Source organism: Pieris brassicae, chromosome 9 (genome assembly GCF_905147105.1).
Source record: "Pieris brassicae chromosome 9, ilPieBrab1.1, whole genome shotgun sequence".
Classification (NCBI taxonomy): Eukaryota; Metazoa; Arthropoda; class Insecta; order Lepidoptera; family Pieridae; genus Pieris; species Pieris brassicae.
The window spans coordinates 360,934-379,606 of NC_059673.1; the positions used below are offsets into that span (position 1 = coordinate 360,934).

An 18,673-nucleotide genomic window follows, 5' to 3' on the forward strand; every position below is an offset into this window, starting at 1 on the left:
AAAAAAAATCTTACAGACCATAGGTCTTACGCTTATAAATAAATTATTGATATGATTAGATCAACAGAAAAATAATGTTAATATAAAGAAATGCAAAATGTTCAAGATTTAACATACATTTTTGGTTAAACTACATTTAATTTGTATCACAAAATTATACAAAATACCTTCTAAAACGAAGGAAATCTTTATCGGATATATTATTAACAATATAACTAGGTACACGCTATAATTTAATTATTAATAACTCGATAAGTACCTTATTATGAAAGGGCCAATAAATGTGGCAGTAGTTTTTGTCATTTTTATTTACCTAATAAATTGACTGGAATTGGCAATGATCATTCCGAAATAAAAATGCAAAATATAGTCATTCATGACTAGAGAGTCGCACACTAGTCGTCCACTTAGCGTCACTGATGTGTCATCGACTCCATCTCTGATCTAGTCTGCGGCCGGTCGCAAGTTGACGCGTCCAAAATGGCGCGCGTCCAACGAGTCGAGGGAAATGAACGTTTCGTACGGGGATCGTCGTCGAAGGCGCTTTCAGTTCATTTAATGATCACCCCAGTACTCTTTTGATATTCCACTGGCAGAAAGATGTGCATCAGCTTCTCTATGTCGCCGCGGCAGAGTGGACAACGATTACATCTGCAAACAAGCATTATCAAATTAATTAAGATATACCATTATCTTATTTATGTTTCGGTTTTAAGTTCAACATAACTTTTGACAACTCATGAAAATAAAAAAAAATGTGAAAGTGGTACCTGGGAGCGCAACGTTCGCAGCAAACGACATGTCTGCAAGGTAGAAAGAGCGTGTCGATAGCCGAGTCCATACAGACGCGACAGGCCAGCCCAGAACCGCTTCGCGAACGCGAGCGGGACTCCTGCATCAGAAATTACATAATTATATATAAAGACTAGCCGACCCGGCAAACGTCGTTTTCCCATGTATATTATTTATTATTTTTTTTAGTTCAATAAAAACGACTTATCTACTTTAGTAAAAATAAAATAATATAGGGGTTACAATTAAGGGTTGTGTGAATTTATGTATGCTGTATCATAATTTTTTTTGTGGTATATGCATAAAAAATTCATAAGCATCGGTCGAGCCGTTTCGGAGGAGTATAGAAACGAACATTGTGACACGAGAATTTTATATATATAGAGATATCGACAATCAAATTGAATTTAGAGAATCTAAAAGACCGAAGGAGGAAAGGCATAGGACTGAGTACTGCAATGATCGCAGGTCAAGATCTCACCGTGTCTTCAGCCCCGCCGGCTGAGCGTCTTCTGGTGCGTGGCTCGTGCTCGACCCTGGAGTGAGCCTCTCGTCTGGCCCTGTCGTGGACTTCGCGACACGTGCGTCGGATGTCGAAAACGTACCGCCGGCCGAGGGTGGTCGAGTCATTGAATATGGACGCTATTGTGCCCTGAAATTCAATTACAATTATTATTCTCTGCCAATTAGTCGCAGTCTTAATTCACAATTGTTTCATAATTAATTCATGAAAGTAAACACATTACAGCGGTACCTCCTGCTACTGTACAGTTTTTAGTTTCCGACAATATATAAGTTAATGGCTGAAGTCGTTATTATAATGTTTATTTTTATTGAGCCACGCCCTCACAGAGGGCAATAAAACTTGAATAATATTAATTACCCAAATCGTACGTGAACTCATGTTCGCTTATTCATCATAATTCAGAATAATAAAGTAATTACTGTTTTGAATATTCAAGACAAAATGGAAAATGAATATAAAATTATCTGAGACAATTCAATTATTCACAAAAAGAGCAGTTTTGGCCTATTGGCTTCAGCGTGCGACTCTCATCTCTGAGGTTGTAGGTTCGATCCCCGGCTGTGCATCAATGGATTTTTATTTATTTACACTTCGTTACCATAATATACTAAATTATACATATAAAAAAAAACAAAAAAATATTTCTATGTGCGGATTTAACATTTGCTCGAACATTTGTCGTATTCGACAACAAATCTAAAAACAATGATAGGGACAATTACGGGCCATTGTCTCCTTAATAAACATCTTTATGTCCTAGGCGCGACAGACAGCCCCCTGTGCAGAGGCTGTTTCAGCGCAGAGGAATCAGTCACCCACGTAGTCCTGGAATGCGAGGCTGTGACTAAACAACGTGTAGAAATCCTCGGAACAGTGAGGTCGCTCCGTGAAGCCTGCGAAGTGCCCGGGAGGCTTTTGTGCTTTTGGAAGGAGTTAGGCTGGCTTAGTTAGCCAGGACTTTACGCACAATGGACCTATTAAGCGTCTAAGTGCGGAAACAGAGTCCACACATACAATACAATACAGGTATTCGACAGTTGTCGTTTCTGATATAAGCAACTTAGTGAACAAAACTTAAAATTTACCTTTAAATCTCTTATGAACTGCTCAGTGACGTCGCTCCGGACCGTTTCGCAGCAGAAGAAGGCGTGTTTCTCGGTAACAGCGCGGTACAGCGCAGCGGCCTGTCCCGACGTTGTCATTTTCACGTGAAACGTAGCTTCGTTGCCCTCGTCCGTCACGTATGATAGCTGGAAGATGCGCCTGAGTGGCTGAGCGCGGTGAATCGCCGTGTATGGGATGCTGGAATAGTAGACAATAATAACATAACATTTTGTTATAGCTGTATATTACAGATATTTGAAGCGTGACTGGATCAATATTTACACTTATTTCACCACTTAATGAATATACGGTTTTTCTAAGAGTAACTGTTATCTTGGGTTAATATAATATAATTTTTTGGATGAATATAGAAGTTAATACCGCGAATCATAATGTTTTTCAAGTATCTAGACTGAATTGGGTATACATTTAGTTACATAACATTGGGTCCTTGGGAAATTGGCGTTGTGTATAAATAGCATATATTTTATTAATTAAAGTATGCACTTTGGCCGTCGTATAGGTACTCAAAAAAGCCAATCTGACGGGAATCAATAAAATCTTTGAAGGCGGTTTCGACTGCCCCATCAGAGTTGAATTTGTTACCTTGGAAGAGTAAATAGCAGTTGAAATTGGAATTCCTAACCAGAGGAGATATTTGAGGTCACAATGGGAAATACCTAATATGTGTAATGTCCTACGTAATATTTTTTTAATTTTATATTTATCTGGACGTTGTTGCTTTCAGTAATATATTAGAAGTATGTGTAAGAGCAATTTAAGTGATATAAAATTGCACCGTCATTGTCAGCAGAACTGTTTTATCTTCGGTTTAAACTAACAAACATTATTAGCACTAACTACTTTAATGTTTATTAATATCGTATCGTTAATTTTTCTTTCAACTATTATTTATGAAGTATTAAAAGTACAATGTAAAACGCAATATTCTAGAGTCTATTGCAAAACAATATGATAAGACAATGGAAACAAGGTAACCGACTTTCTATCTATAACGTGATAAGGAAAATCTTTTATATTTCCAACAAACAAATGTACAGTGTTTACAAAAAATAGGAAATTAAAACAAATTTAAAAAGTTTTGTCCGTGTTGCGTCTACCTTTAATGCTGGCATTTTCTCGCTGTACTGCGATACTTATTCGATAAGGAAAAGACCAGCTCTGGGGTCACCAGTACTATCTACTAGGCACCAACTTAATAAATCTTTAATTAGCGCTTGTGTCCATTCCAAACAGAACTAAAATAAGTTCGAGGAAACTTCATTTAACACAATGTATACACTATCAAAATGTTGGAGACTATCAAACTGTTCCGAGATAAAAAAAAATGATTGATTGTTCATAACAGATATTTTCTAACATCGCTAAGTTTTTTGAAGTGTAATAATTTATTTTTGGCAAAAACATTATGCACAGACCGGTTTCAAATTTTGTTCGAACTTGACAAGGTGACATTAGCGCCAACAAAACAGTCTAGAACGCGACGAGATGAATAAACGATACATTATATGATCACGATATTGTTTATCTGGCTGAGTTGTAAATAACGAGAGATTTAAACGATAATAAACTGTACCAATGGTATTTAAAGTTATCTACGTGATTTTTAATGCTGATAGTAGATAGTTCATCGAAGCGTAAATAATGCATTATGAACATATAGTTTGTGTATGCTCACCTCTGCTTTTCGACTCCAATATCTTGATCTCCGTTACAAGCCGGCCTGTAGACGACGATGCCATGGGGTCCGACCCCTACGCACGTGCTCAGCCGGCAGCCGCATCCGCCACCGCTCTGCCCAGACGTCAAACACCCCACAGTCGCTCCACCATCTATCTCTTGCTCATCCCTCGCCCTCGGCTCCTCTGTCTGTTGCTTATGGTAAAGTAGATGACAGTAAAGGTTATGCGCATTGTTACTCTGCGTGACTGGTTTGCAGAAGAACAACTCCTCTCCGAAGGATTCCAATTTCGATATTTCTTTGAGAAGTCGGTATTCGGCTTGGGACGCTCTCATTCCAGCTATCTCACAATGATAATCTATAATCTTTTCCACGTGATCTTCGGCCTTCTCACCCTGCGGTCCAATTTTGTCGCACTTCTCGTAAACATGCGGAGGCATATCAGGGTCACAGTCTCCTGTCTCAGCTTGAGCAATGTAAGCGATCAGCCGCCTGGCAACTTCCTGGTCGGCCACGACCAATCTGCCCTCTATGAGATCTAACTTTGCATGAAGATAGAAGATGTGTCGTGTCTGTTCGTTTATCAAAAGGTGTGGCGGCACCCAGAACTTGACACGCAAGTCAAGTCGTCCCCCAGGGATGCGGTGTGGATCGAGAGGATTCCGAAGATTTAACCATCTTCCGGGCCCTGATCCTGAGCAGACGCTTAGGCCGAAGTAATCAGCTTCTGCGCCAATCTCCAGTTTCTCGCATACCTGAAATAATGAAATGTAGGGTAAGTTTGACTTAAATAAGAATTAAACTAATGCAATTGCATGCATTACAACTAAAAAATAGCACTTATTTCTATTAGAGGGTGTTGAATGTCGTATTTCGACAACGCACGCAAGTTTAATTAGGACGAGTTTTGTGGAAAGGCTCTGTTTGATTTATAGATGTTAATAATAGTAGACAACTAACTGGTTTGTGTTATGAAATATGTAATTTTGAGAAAGTCGTCCCAAGACACATCTTAGTTTCACCTGTGAGGCGATTTGAAAAGGTCAATTGTTAAATTAATGAAAGGATAACTATACAAGAAATGCCTTTCGATGCTCTGAAAATTAGTGTTGGAGGCGGATGCTAAGGATTCCCTGGACAACGAAAGAAACAAATGTAAACAATACTAGGTATTAGGTTACAAGTAAAAAATCGTCTTTCGGCACTTTGTTACCGATGCATCCTGAGTTGTTTTTTGACATGTAACACGCAGGGATCCAGAAAATTTATCGTGACTGGCAGAGTGGAGGGCACCAGACCTTAAGGCGGATCCCCAATACGTCGGAACGATCGAGTAAAGGCCAATACGGGTCTTAAAATCACCCAGGCGTAGAGCCTTGCCGATGACAGGGAAATTTTGCGTCGCCACTAATACGACCTTTAGAAATGAAGAGCACAACTGAAGAAGAAGTCGCAAGAAAATAATAAAAGTATATAATGTCGAATACGTATGCCTTAAAGGTACACTGCCACAGAGACCAAACTTTGTGAACGCGGTTTTAATGTCTATTTATGGATTTTTAATTATTAAAAATATTATTATTTTTATTACGTAGGTTAAGAATGTTGTAAATACTGTATATTTGTGTATTGGAAATAAATTACTTTTATTAAAGTAATAATAACTAAACAATAAAAGTGTTTTTCACACAATAATGCGTCGTTGTCGATAGCTGAGTAAACGCGCAATATACATAATCAATTTGGAATTGTTTACGGCCCATACATTACCACATTGAAGAACATTTAAATCGTTATATTATGTATACGGCAGGCTGAATGTTTGCGAGGCAAATATATGCACATACAGCATACATTTACAGTCTGTTCTCATGTATAATATTAATCATTAATCATTTGAGATTTGTTCCCTGATTAAAGCTTGGCATTGGTCAAATTTCTGCGTCAAGAATCGCACGATTCAAAACTGTAAATGTAATGGAGTTTTTTTCAATGTTTACTATATATCGGTTACTTGAAGCCAGCGATAACTATGACAATGAAGATATCAAATAATAGTGTTTTGTTTGTGCGTCGTAACATAAAAATTAAATGATTTACATACAATTAACAACGTGCGACCTATTTCTTGTTGGAAAATACTGCGAAGAATATTTTTAATTGTTCTTTGTTATTAATAAGCGATTTTATTCAAAAGGCAACTAACTACCAAGTATTTTCATTCTCGGTGGTTGAGCTGCTTGAGTGTGGCGCATATACGTAATGATACGGCACAGCATATGTTGGAGGGTTGTCCGCAGTGGTATCTACGTCATTATCTTTGTTCTGTGTTGGGTAGTAACCTTGCTCTGGCCTTGTGTTGTCCGAAAAATTTTCAGCAGAGACAAGGTATACATTGCTGTAGCATTACATGCTCAGTTAGAAGACGCGGAGTAAATAGAAGAAGCCCATCTCCTATGTAGTGTGTACTGCATCGGAGGTTTTTGAGCGTAACATGCCGTTGAGGTCCCTATAGAATGCGAGGGCGACCCTGGAGCCTCTGGAATGCGGGTTTGTAGGAACTACTCGAGGTGGTTTTAATGGGTACTGCTCGTTCAAACTCGGTATAGCAGGGATTCTGGTGTGGGTCGTGTCCCAACAAACCCCTGCAATTGTTGCATGCAAAAATGCATTTCCACTTCGGATATATAAAAAAGGTATTCTCGGTGAAACCTACTTTCCGACACAAAATGCTGATTATATAAAAATAGGGTTAAGGATCGTGAATTTCATTAAAATTTTTATTACACTTACATTGAAATGGCCGAACGTATTTCCATAAGTCTTTATTGCTACAATTGATATTGGCATTTATACATTTAGATATCCTAGAATTACATTGTAAGTGAAACTGTGATTACAGTGTCTCTTAAATAGGTAAGTGACGCAACTGTGACATGCTTTTATCTCGTGATCGTTAAGGTATTATGAAAGAAGAATAATACCTAAAGTACAGAAATATTTTTTAATTAATTGACACCTTTTAATTTAATTAGTTATTTGGGTTTGACTCTAAAAATAGGGAATGATGAATATTATTTCTGGGAGCTAATGTCTGGAGACCCTTGATATATGATTCTCCGACGCAAACGCTTTCTGAATATTTTTGTATTACAAAATGAGGTTATGCTCATGAAGCAAGTAGCGACACGACGTGATCCAATACATACAATACATACAATAAAGGGGTCAATGACCTTTTTTAATATTCCTGCAAAACTCATCTATTGATTAAAATAAAATCCTCAGGAAAGTTCCAAGTAAAAAATCTGGATAGCTATACACGAAATTGCGGCAGAAAAACACAATTGTCCGTAATTATAATTACGTTGATGTACAAAATTGTTTCCCAAGAAACAGGACCAGTTGTGACCAACTTTACTTCTTTTTCACGAGAAACGCGATTTTAAGAAGACGCTTTCTTTGCGATGGTAATTATAAATGTTAAAACACGGTTTTTATTTATAACCAATGTTTATTGGGTATTGCAATTATTAACATTTCATTGCAGAACAAATGTAGACTGATAGTAATATTTGTCGGCAACATTGCGTGGCCATGGACACACGGATAGGTGTAGAGGGCTGTGTGTGTATTACTTAATAGGTAAGCCTCTTGCTAGTTTGCCCTGTTATTTATAAAATATTGCCCAGCCAGCATCTCCATTACTACTAAACGATATAACAGTTAGATGACGCGGTCTGGTTCATATGTAGGACTTGTGCAATGTCTTGTTTGTCACAAAAATTGCATAGAAAATCACTATATACCGGACATGTCACTCATTTTAACACATGAACTTCGCACGCGGAAAAGGTGTTTATTTGCTGCATAGGAAAAGCAAAGGGGAAATATCCGTTTATACTAAGTGAACAGATTTTTTTTAATATCGTATTAATTCACGATATCATTCAGGCTTCTGACGACTCTTTGTCTTGTCTGTATAGTATCGCAGCAGTGGTTATAGAAAACAGTCAGTTAATGCATTTCTTATTGTGATTTGATGATGCTTAATGGAGCCATGTTTTGCTCATTAACTTGATACAAGATGTATTGAAGACTAACGAGACATCAAAAGTCGGAAACATTAACCAAAGAACAGTCTTGACGAAACAGTGAAAGTGGGTAGTAATATTAAATCTGCAAGCGATTTCCTCGCTAGCAAAAATAGACCAACATAACATCACAAAACATGAAACGGTGAACAAGCGTCCATGTTTTCTTTACATCTCTTTCTAACCTATGAGTGCCTCGCGGTCCCACCAGAGCACGCGGGTTCCACGCGTTAGATTCGTGCTATGTAACATTCAACCAGTTGGACGACTGGTCGCTCAACGGCCTGCTATTTATACAAAAGCGATGACCGGTCTGACGACGAGTCTCTCGAGGGTTTAATGTAGATGCCAAATACATCTTCGTGTTTGGTAAGGTATCACGATTAACGAGGCTTATATTTGAACGAAACTTATCAGTGTTATGTTGTACTAATTATTGTTAATTGGCGTTTCAATTAGACTACGCAGACAAAAATATGATAATAAAACAAAACTTGGGACACCGGTGTGATAATTGCGACCTGTCAATAATAAGACATTTTAATACACGCAAACCTTGCAAAATTGGAGTATTTAATAACAAAGAAATGCCTTGAAACTTAACAAACAAAGGCTCGACCTAAGGTAAGCTAGTAAGGTCATTCTGCGGTCAAAAAAACGAAGTGCCTCAGATAATAATATAACCTGATTTGAACCTATTATCGAAGTCACACACTGAACATATGTTCCACATGTTCTGAAGTTGAACAAATAACTTTGGGCCAAGAAAATTGATACCGGAAGCTAAGGTGTCATTGAACATTCCTGTCTGCAATTTCGCTTTCCGTATAGCATTTAATTACTTTTATCACATTCTATGTGTTAAGAATAAAAATAGTCTGTTACAAAGCTGGATTGCAAAACTGAAGAATTTTCGAGTTAATAATATTAACGACAAATATGTATTAAGAATTAGTTAGTATCGGCATCCGCCTCACTATTTACCAAGCTGGTTAAAGTAAACGTTAGTTTTGCATAAATACCGAATATAATTTAATAAGTAGGTATTTATTTAATTGAATAAACACTGAATTATTAATCAAACAACTTAAAGTTTTGAATAATTTGGAAACACGTTTTTGTTAATAAGAAAATTATTAATTATTAGAAATCTCAAAAAATGGTGACTGATAACATATATCTCTTCAATATGATGATAAAAAAGTAAAAACAACTAATTATTCAGGATTAAAATATTATCTATGACGTCACTTGTTTTGACAAATGACAAGCGAACCTTATTTCAAAAGTAATATTTATAGATTACAAACAACGAATTATACACGAAATTTAACAAAAATTTAAACTTTAAAGAACTTAACTACTAAAAGATTTCTATCTATTCAATGTCTCTTCAGAGTAGGATTAAAAGCCATCTATTTGTCGTGAGTGTTCATAATTTTCGTATGCAAGCTGCATAGTTGCAAGTATGCAAATGATAGCTATAAAGTCGGTTTGAAGTAACTATGCAGGAATCAAGCACAATTGTAATAAACTTATCAATATACGTTCGCATATTAACGCTAACTAGCCTCGTTAATACAACGCTAAAGCAATCAACCAACGACCTAAATTTTTATATTTTTGTTTACTCATAATGTAAAATGAATGTAAAAAGAGAACAAAAGCAAACTCTTATATTTTCGCCGTTTATTATATTCCAAGGAGGAGAGACGGGGATGAGATGTTCCCACATAGGATCCCATACCAAAGCCATTCCCACCTTTCGAGGAATCAGAGATCCCCGGCCGTTTGCCGATGCCTGTTGGCTCCGAAATGGGTGGAATAGTGACTAAGTTAAAAGAGCGGTGTATGATGTGACTCTTTTGGAGGAGGCTATGGCTTGGCTACTTACTGAATACTTGACTGAAGTAATATTTTAAGTTTAGCAAGCAGTAGTAATCTTAGTTTGACGCAACTTTTCATGAAAATCTGTTATTAAAAAGAAAAGCTAATGGTAATATTGTAGTATTATTGAAGTGTACATAATTAATTACATAGACAGTTCAGGTCCAGGGTCAATTTTTAGCTGTAGGTAAATATTTAGATGCAAAAACGAACACTTCAACATACCACAAAGGTTTGTAGATAAATCTAACACAAGCCTGATAATTCAAACTCGTAGTAAATTTATAAATTTGTAATAATGTTACGTTTAAAATCAAATACGTTTTTTAAGTCAAGTAAGTTTTCGATAATTTGTTAATAAAATCATGTACAACCAAACGTTCAAATAGATGTCGCCATTTTTTTTAATACTAGCAAAATGACGCAATACATATATCTAGTTTTAAAACGTGTTCGTAGCCTCGAACTTCCGTACGGTGTCTCTCTCGCTATTATAATTTTTGTAAGCACCTACATCAACTGACTTCCTCGACATATTTCAATTCATCATCAAATCTTTTTGTTATTAAGGCTTTTTAAGGCCGAATATTCACTCTTAATGTTGAGCGATCATGTTCTTGAAGCCAAGTTAAAAGTGAGTGTAAGCAATATTTTGAGCAAAACGAGAAATTTTGTCGATTTGCGAGTTATTTCTGGATTTGGGCAACGACTTCAATCTGGATTCTAGCCAACATCTAAAATTAAAAAGATGTACTTTTTGTCCAAAATAGATTTATGATGTATAAATGTTCTATGGCATATATAGACAAACGGAGACAGGAAGGAAATCGTGCTTCAGCTAAGTTTATCGAAATCAATCCAATTCGAGGAAAAAATAAGAATGAATACAGGAATATTAGAAAAGACTTGTTAAGATTCTGAATACGAATTTAATGAAATTTGCGTGTTCAAATCCCGGCCTTGTGTTTATTCATAAATTAGCCTGTAATTGTTTAGATTCCTAAACATAACAAGGGGTATTAATACTGGAATAGTGGAGAATGGAGAACGTAGATGAGTGAGTGGGGAGCGTGTACGTGACCGGTGCAACGTTTAACAATTTCTATAAAGAATTTCCGAAGGTAACTTACCGAACCGCAATGAGAAATTGTTTTTATATTTTGTCGGATTTAGATTCGAAGAATTCGTAGTACAGAAGTTTATAAATACATATAAACGACCAATACAGAAGTACATATGTTGACCCAGATTTCAAGCTCAAAGCTGTTCAAAGGGCTTTTGCCTTGGATCACATTCTAATCTAAATATGATAAAGTTGGTCGTTAAGGCTATTTTTAATCGGTCATGGTGAATTATCAGGTTCTAGAATAACTAGATTTGTGGTTTGAACACCGTACACGGCATGTAGAACATACGTAACGTAATAGGAACCGCTCTACCGCCAGATAACTAGTGTGCTTTTTGCCCCATAATTATGTTGTCAAGCACAATTATAAATAGGATGGTAATTGAACTTAAAATAGAGTTGAATGACATTAGATAGAAGGCCGAGCCCTTCATGTGATTAAATTAGTATACGAATAATTTAACTATAGAGTATAGACGATGTCAATATCAATATTTATATGCATGATGTCCAGTGTGCATCAGAAATGGCAACAGCATCAACTTTAAACAGCTTTCCAAACCAATTTGTATTCAGTACGATATCATTCTGGGCTCTGGGGTCATTCACATATGTATATACAAACGGGTAAGAAAAAATCTTACCGAAACTATCATTAAAATAATAAATATTGATAAAATGACGTTTCAATTGGTATAATAGTACGGGAATTTTCAAAAGCTTGCCAACGCTGGACACTGATACATTGGTACAAGATAAATAAAAAACAATATTCAGTCTTAATACCGGATAGTGTATACCGAGACGCGTTCTTCTAAAAGAGACAAATGGGATGATAGGATGCCTGTGGTATCTGGAGGGTACACGAAATTTACATTTAGTTAAAAGGTTGAGAGAATTAACACGATTGTTAAATATCTTAAGTAAATTAAACCCATATTAAACTATTGAATGGTGATGTCATCTGTTGTGTATTCTGAATGTAGAAAATTAAATAAGCCTCGCGATACAGACTGCAGTCGAGGACCAAATTCTAAACAATTATTCAATTGTTCAGAGGGGACGTTAAAACAATCATACAATGAGTGTATAAGGACTGTTTAAAGTCCAAATCCGGGTTGATATCGATATCCACGTAACGACACATTATCAATCAAACACGTAATAACTTAGATTTAGCTTTCGGGTTTAAATCGTAACGTTTATATTTCGGATACAAATTGTTTAATTGTATACCAATTACACTTAAAACAATTGAATATAGCTTTGAAATGAGATTCTCTAGTGTAAAAATCTGTGTTTTCCCATTATTCTAGTTTATTTTTTATTTGAATGGGTATACTTTTCTTTCATTAGGTCAGAATCTAAATAATTCCTCTGCTAATTACGTTTGGGCAATTGTTTAAAGCAGAATTTTCAGCGTTGATTTGCAAAAATAATAAATAATACTTGCTTATTTTTAATCTCTTTATCAATAGCGACAGATCAAAGGTCTGCTTGCTTATCGCTCATTATGGAAATATAAAAAAAAAATAGTAATTTCGTTCAGTTTGGGAATCATTGAGAAGATCAACCATTTTGAAGTGTTCAGCCACCGACAGTAAAAGTGTTTAGTAGAACATTATCAACATTTTTCCAGCGATAAGGGGTCACGACCGCAGTGATTGCGGACACTACTCGGTCATGAGAGCTTTATCACTTATCGTTCATACTGGATGTCATGGCAACATTGTTATACCCTACTACTAAACATCTTTGTAGTCTAAAAACCTGAGAGGTTATAAGCTTTGCAGTCGAACTTTTAATAAAGTGTATTTTTACTGTTTTGGACGCTAAAATGGTCGTAGGTGTTGACAAAATACGCAGGAGATAGTCATAAGTTGTAGTATTTGTTAAAATAATTTAAGAAAATTTTTTAAAACATTTTAAACACTTTTATTATTATTTAATACTTCAACGATAAAACATAACTGTAAAGAAAACGAGTTACCGAAGATGTGCAGAGTGCACAACGCAAAGGTCGGCGCTTGGAAAATGGTTATAATGTAAGCCAAGGTCCATTTAGCTGACTGAACCGTGCTCTCCGTCACGTATAACTTCACTCTTGATAGTTTTAGCTGTATTTATTTGAGTTATTACATTTGATTAGGACTAAGAAATGGTCCTTGAAAACTGTAAAACAACGCAGTTTTACTTTTTAGTATCTGGGAGAATAGGAGGTGCAGGTGCTTCATCCTATGGACTGCCGGAAGTGTTCTCGTAATCAATTCAACAACCATGTCGGCATTTGGAGAACCTATTTATTTATTCTAACAATTTTTGCAGTAAGTAGATTTAAGAATGTATAACCAGCGGCGTGCTGGTTATGGCGGAACAAATTATGATTAATGTTAATAATTCTGAAATATACAGTAATCATTACATAACTCTATATGTACCAACTTATCAAGAGCAAAGTGAAAAATAGTCACGACTTAAATATATTAATAATTTAAACATTATGATAACGATTATATCCTGACGTAACTATGGAAAGTCCTAGTTCTGTAACCGATTCAATGTAATTCCAAGCAAAGTACAAAGGTAAAAACTAAAAAATTATGTTTTTATACAGATTATGCAGGTACGAATACTAGTTAACCGGATTTTTAGCAATAATATTTTTTCAACAATTTTGTTATTTATAAATTTTATAGATATTGTTTAATATAAGAAATTAATTAAATAGGCATGGTTATTTGGAGCAATGAATGAACTAATATTGTTTAAAAAACATGGAATTTCAGTTGAATTTTTAACGTACCAAACATCAGTCAGTACAAACACAATTGTAAAAATGTTATTGGGAACACGAATTGGACGGTTTATTCACGGCATACTCAGAGTCCAAAGTCCATCAGTGTTCCGAATGCGTGAAACTTATAACAATTATTACATCAACGTTTATAAATAACTCGGGGAAAATTGTGGAATATAAACTAATCTAGGTACAATAGTACTTCCTCAACCCAAAAAAGACTTTCTTATGGATCCTCCAGGTACATTGTGTTCTGGGTGTGTCAGAAACTGGAGCACCTTGTGCAGCGATGACAAACTAGGTTTATATAATTGTTGTGCAATACATTTACAACAATATTAACTTTTTTACCATAAACCAATTGTGAATAACTCAGATTAGGTTCTTACGAAGCTATATAATTTAATTATGACGTCTCTATAAAAGAAATTCATTACAAAATAAATAAATTTATTTTTAAATTATTTGAAAGTGATTTTTAGTACATTTTCGCGGTTGCAGATTCTCTAGGCTATTCCAATTAGAACAGTCTCAATAACGGCTTACTGCTTTTCCTAGGGTTATCAAATTTCTTTCATCAATTAATTATTTGTGCAATAGTAAAGGAACTTTAAACGTAGTTAACACTTTTTATGTAGATTTCGGGTAAAGCGTAAAAATTGTATTTAATATTTAATGTTATTCTTATTTACTTAATAAAAAAAAGGTAATGTCAAACCATACCTTAACAAATAATGTTAATATTTAAAGTAGTTCAATAGTTTGTTCGTTAATTACATTTTTAATACAACCTAATTTTAATACCCCTAGAGACGATACACTTTACTAAGTTTATAGAATTAGATATTTTAATTCAGACTGGTAACCCTATTTGGAACTTTCAAATTGTTTTGGACTTTGTACTGTGATGTCAGCAGTAATTGAGGCGACCAAAGGTTATTTTTCGCTTTCAAACTCATTTACAAGGTACTTAAATGTCTAGAAAAGTGTTATTCACAATTTTATATTATATTTACGCCATTGTCTTGCGAAAGTTTCAAAACACTGACAAAGCAGTAACCTATTTAATTTTCAGCAAAATATTAATATAAAAACAATATTGAGTCAATTAAGCAAATTTAAATGTCGCAATTCTACCCATCTACGCTGCAATTTAACAATTCACCTGAAACAACATTTCTTGCAATTATTTGTGTGATCGAACTCATTGTATGTTAGCATTTCCTGCTAACAAATATTCTTGTTTGCTTTGTCTACTTATAATTTCTAAATTGTAACCAAATATAACATGTACCAGACTAGCCCGTTGATAAGATGCTCTGTTTATTCTTCGATCTCTTTTCTATACACTACGCTTATAGTAACCAAGGTTCTTTGTTGCAAGGCGATGTCCTAGCTATAAACTAACACGGTGCGTCACCGGTGAGAGGGTCCAAAGTCCGTTTGCCTGTACCATGCGGTCCCCACGTGTGCACTGCGTGATCGTATGTAGCATTATTGGAAAATACATGCTATGCCATGCACTTAAGAGCCCTTATCGAGAGTAACAATTATGAACTTCCGACAAAATGTGTTTTGAGAGAGAAAGTAACGCGGAGGGGTTTGAAAAAATATATACTTTACGCATAAATCTCTAATAAAGAATTTAAAAAAATTGATCTGTCTAGAATGCACATTAGCAGCTAATCATTTTAGTGATAGTTGTAGTAAATAAGTAATTGCCTTAGAGTGTCTAGACTAGCGGCTTTAATATCATGTGTGTATATATATATATATATCATAGCTAAGGAAAACTAACGCGTTTGTTATCTTGAAACGGCACATAAAATATATATCAGAATTTGTTCATGACCATCTCAATGCGTTTCTGAGGTGGCTATCTTGGTCTCTTTTTAAGATCAGCACAACAAAGGATTTTGTTTCTCATTAAAATAATTTACAGTTAAGCCGTTAACGTGTTACACTGTCATTAACATTTTAAATTTATTTAATAATAAATACGGTAAATTCTTTGTTATGTATAAAATTGTATTAAATTTATTAATTGTAAGAGGTGAATATATTATATTCTCCTTGATGAGTTTATCGTTAGTACAATATATTTAAAGTTGTCCAAAAGACAATGGTAACATGTTTGGACTGTTATATTAAACATTATACAATGGAATGTGTGCTTGATAAAAATACCAACTGTGATTGGAAATAATTCTAGATTAAAACGCCCCAGATTCGTTTTATAATGCATTCGTAGGCATTGGATTATTGCCAAAAGCATGTGTACTTGATGTTGAGCAGATAATATAAATGTGTAATCAAATTTTAATTTTGTTAGCGCCATAAAATTTATTGTTACCTAGGTTACGTATTTTGTGAATAGTAACAATACATTATACCTAGGAATTACAACTAAGTATATATACATAGCTAAAGAAACGAAACGAAAGTTGGTTTATAATTATTTTGCCTTTAATCGAATTCAGAAAAAGACAAAATTTAATAAATCAGTAAATGCTAAAATCAAGAAACAAGTCTCGTAACACGTATAGGTGAACAATGCCGAGTCCAAAGTCCGCAAGGTAAACGGAGTGACGTTGCAACCACTATTAGCTAGCCGCTACATAACACGTTATAATTTTTATCAATACTCGGCTATTTAAAAGCACTAATATTATTAGAGAAACAATCGTGTAATACAATTGTTTAACATTTTTGGGATCACCGTTTTGAAATTCGCGCTAAACGCCAGCTGTTGTGATCTGAGATGTGCATATATAATACATACAAGTGCACTTTCAGTTAACGATAAACAAAAGCCCTTAATATTTATTCATAGTGTTGCGATTTATCTCAAATGAATTTAAAGACACGAGATGCATTCGAGGTATAACGAGGTTTATTGCTGGTTATATTTTCCTCTCACACATAAATTATTTCTTAGGACTTATACTAAAATATAAATAAAACTTACCCTTTCCAATAATTGCTGTCCAATGGCGTTGTTGTCCACCTTAACTTCCAAAATCACAGAATTAGGCTGGCTAACTAACCACATTTTGCTAAAAATCTTGGCGAAAACCGAAAACGTAAATTAGGTCTCGAAGCGTTATTCAAAATCAACTAAGTAAACACCAGATTTATAGTTTATCTCACACGCGTGAAGAATTTATTTAAAAAAGTTTTTCTTAATTCGCTCTGTGATATGTTTATCGCGTATTCTTTATGGAAGTAAAACTGTGAATACCTCCCGACGACGGCCATACTATGTTAAGTTTGCCACCGAAATGATAAAGAAATTGTGACGTGACGCTCGCCGATCGTGAATAGAATGTACAAACAATTATATGTGATAACATCTTATTTCGTTACATACATCGCCGCTTTAGGCATAAGTCGGATATGTACGTCAGCGACAGAAAGCAATGTATGTAAAACTGCACAACATTTCATGTTTTAATTTATTTTATTCAATTTATATTGCATCTACTCTTTCGTAAATGTAGTACGGTTAGAATGAGAGGTAGAATCTATGACGAACCCTTCTATGTCATTATTAATATTTAGTATTTATCGTTTTATAATATTTACTGAAAAGCAAGTGAGGGTAAGATTCAGAGTCTGAATTCTGAGTTTTAAATACCTTACGAGAAAAATAATTTGCTCCAATTACGGTCCGAGAATAATATTAGCGACTTTATTCATTTATACTGACTAGTTAGTACACATAATATAAAATATCTTTATGTATATTACCGTTTATATGTACAAACATATACTGGCATTATTTTTATATTATTTATGAAGTACAAGTCAAATTTTGTATTATTTGTTTTTAATTTATTTGTCATTGTCCTTCGTTAAAACAAAATTCTTAAAATAACTATGTATTAGCATAGACACAATTACTGACGTCATTCTTTATGGTGCAATTGATGATATACCGTACCGTAATCGTATTGAAGATTTTTCTAGATATTACGAATATTTCATTGAAAGAAAGAGCGAAGTATTAAGCGTATTCAAGAACTACAAAAAGGAGGATTAGACGCAACATAATAAAAAAATAAAATCCCTACAATCTGATAACGATACCATAAACATAATTAAGAATTCAATAATTCCTTATCTGAAAATGGAATAATTAAAGGACTCACTGCTACTTATACACAATAATAAAACAGCATTGCGATAGAAATAAACAGAACTCTATTAGACAAAGCGGGTTTTATGGGCTAAAGCGATTGCAACTGGAATGAAAATTGGCATCTTTCTTGGATACTCTCTAATTTCTTAGGCATATAGGGTTTATATACCAGAATACAAAAAAGTTGTGATAAGTAGAGATCTTAAAAAACAATATTAAACTTATGAGAACCTTGTAAATGAAAACCCAGAAGAGTAAGATATCGGAAATACACGACACTGAAAAGAAAAGATTTGTAAAAAGAAAAATCATGGACTACTGATAGTAATCAAATGAAGAAAATTATTATCGAGGTAAATCAGATCATCAAGCACACACAGACAAGTCGGAATATGAATCAAAGAAATATCTGATGTCATAGAGACAGGCAGAATAAATGCTATAAAGATGTCCACAAGCTTGGACTCATGACTATGGAAAATAACGTGGATGAAAAATAATATC

The 18,673-nt window shown here is 34.6% G+C and overlaps 1 protein-coding gene across 1 annotated transcript; it reads right to left on the reverse strand.

Annotated features, from left to right (window-relative positions):
- Window positions 1-102: 102 nt before the first annotated feature.
- LOC123714336 (E3 ubiquitin-protein ligase MYLIP) lies at window positions 103-17,324 on the reverse strand. Its single transcript, XM_045668557.1, has 6 exons — window positions 16,997-17,324; window positions 4,122-4,879; window positions 2,404-2,620; window positions 1,274-1,444; window positions 771-892; window positions 103-651 (listed from the first exon to the last, which is right to left on the reverse strand). The coding sequence occupies exons 1-6, from the start codon at window positions 17,078-17,080 to the stop codon at window positions 552-554; spliced, it is 1,452 nt and encodes a 483-aa protein (XP_045524513.1). The 5' UTR covers window positions 17,081-17,324; the 3' UTR covers window positions 103-551.
- Between the last annotated feature and the right edge of the window lie 1,349 nt (window positions 17,325-18,673).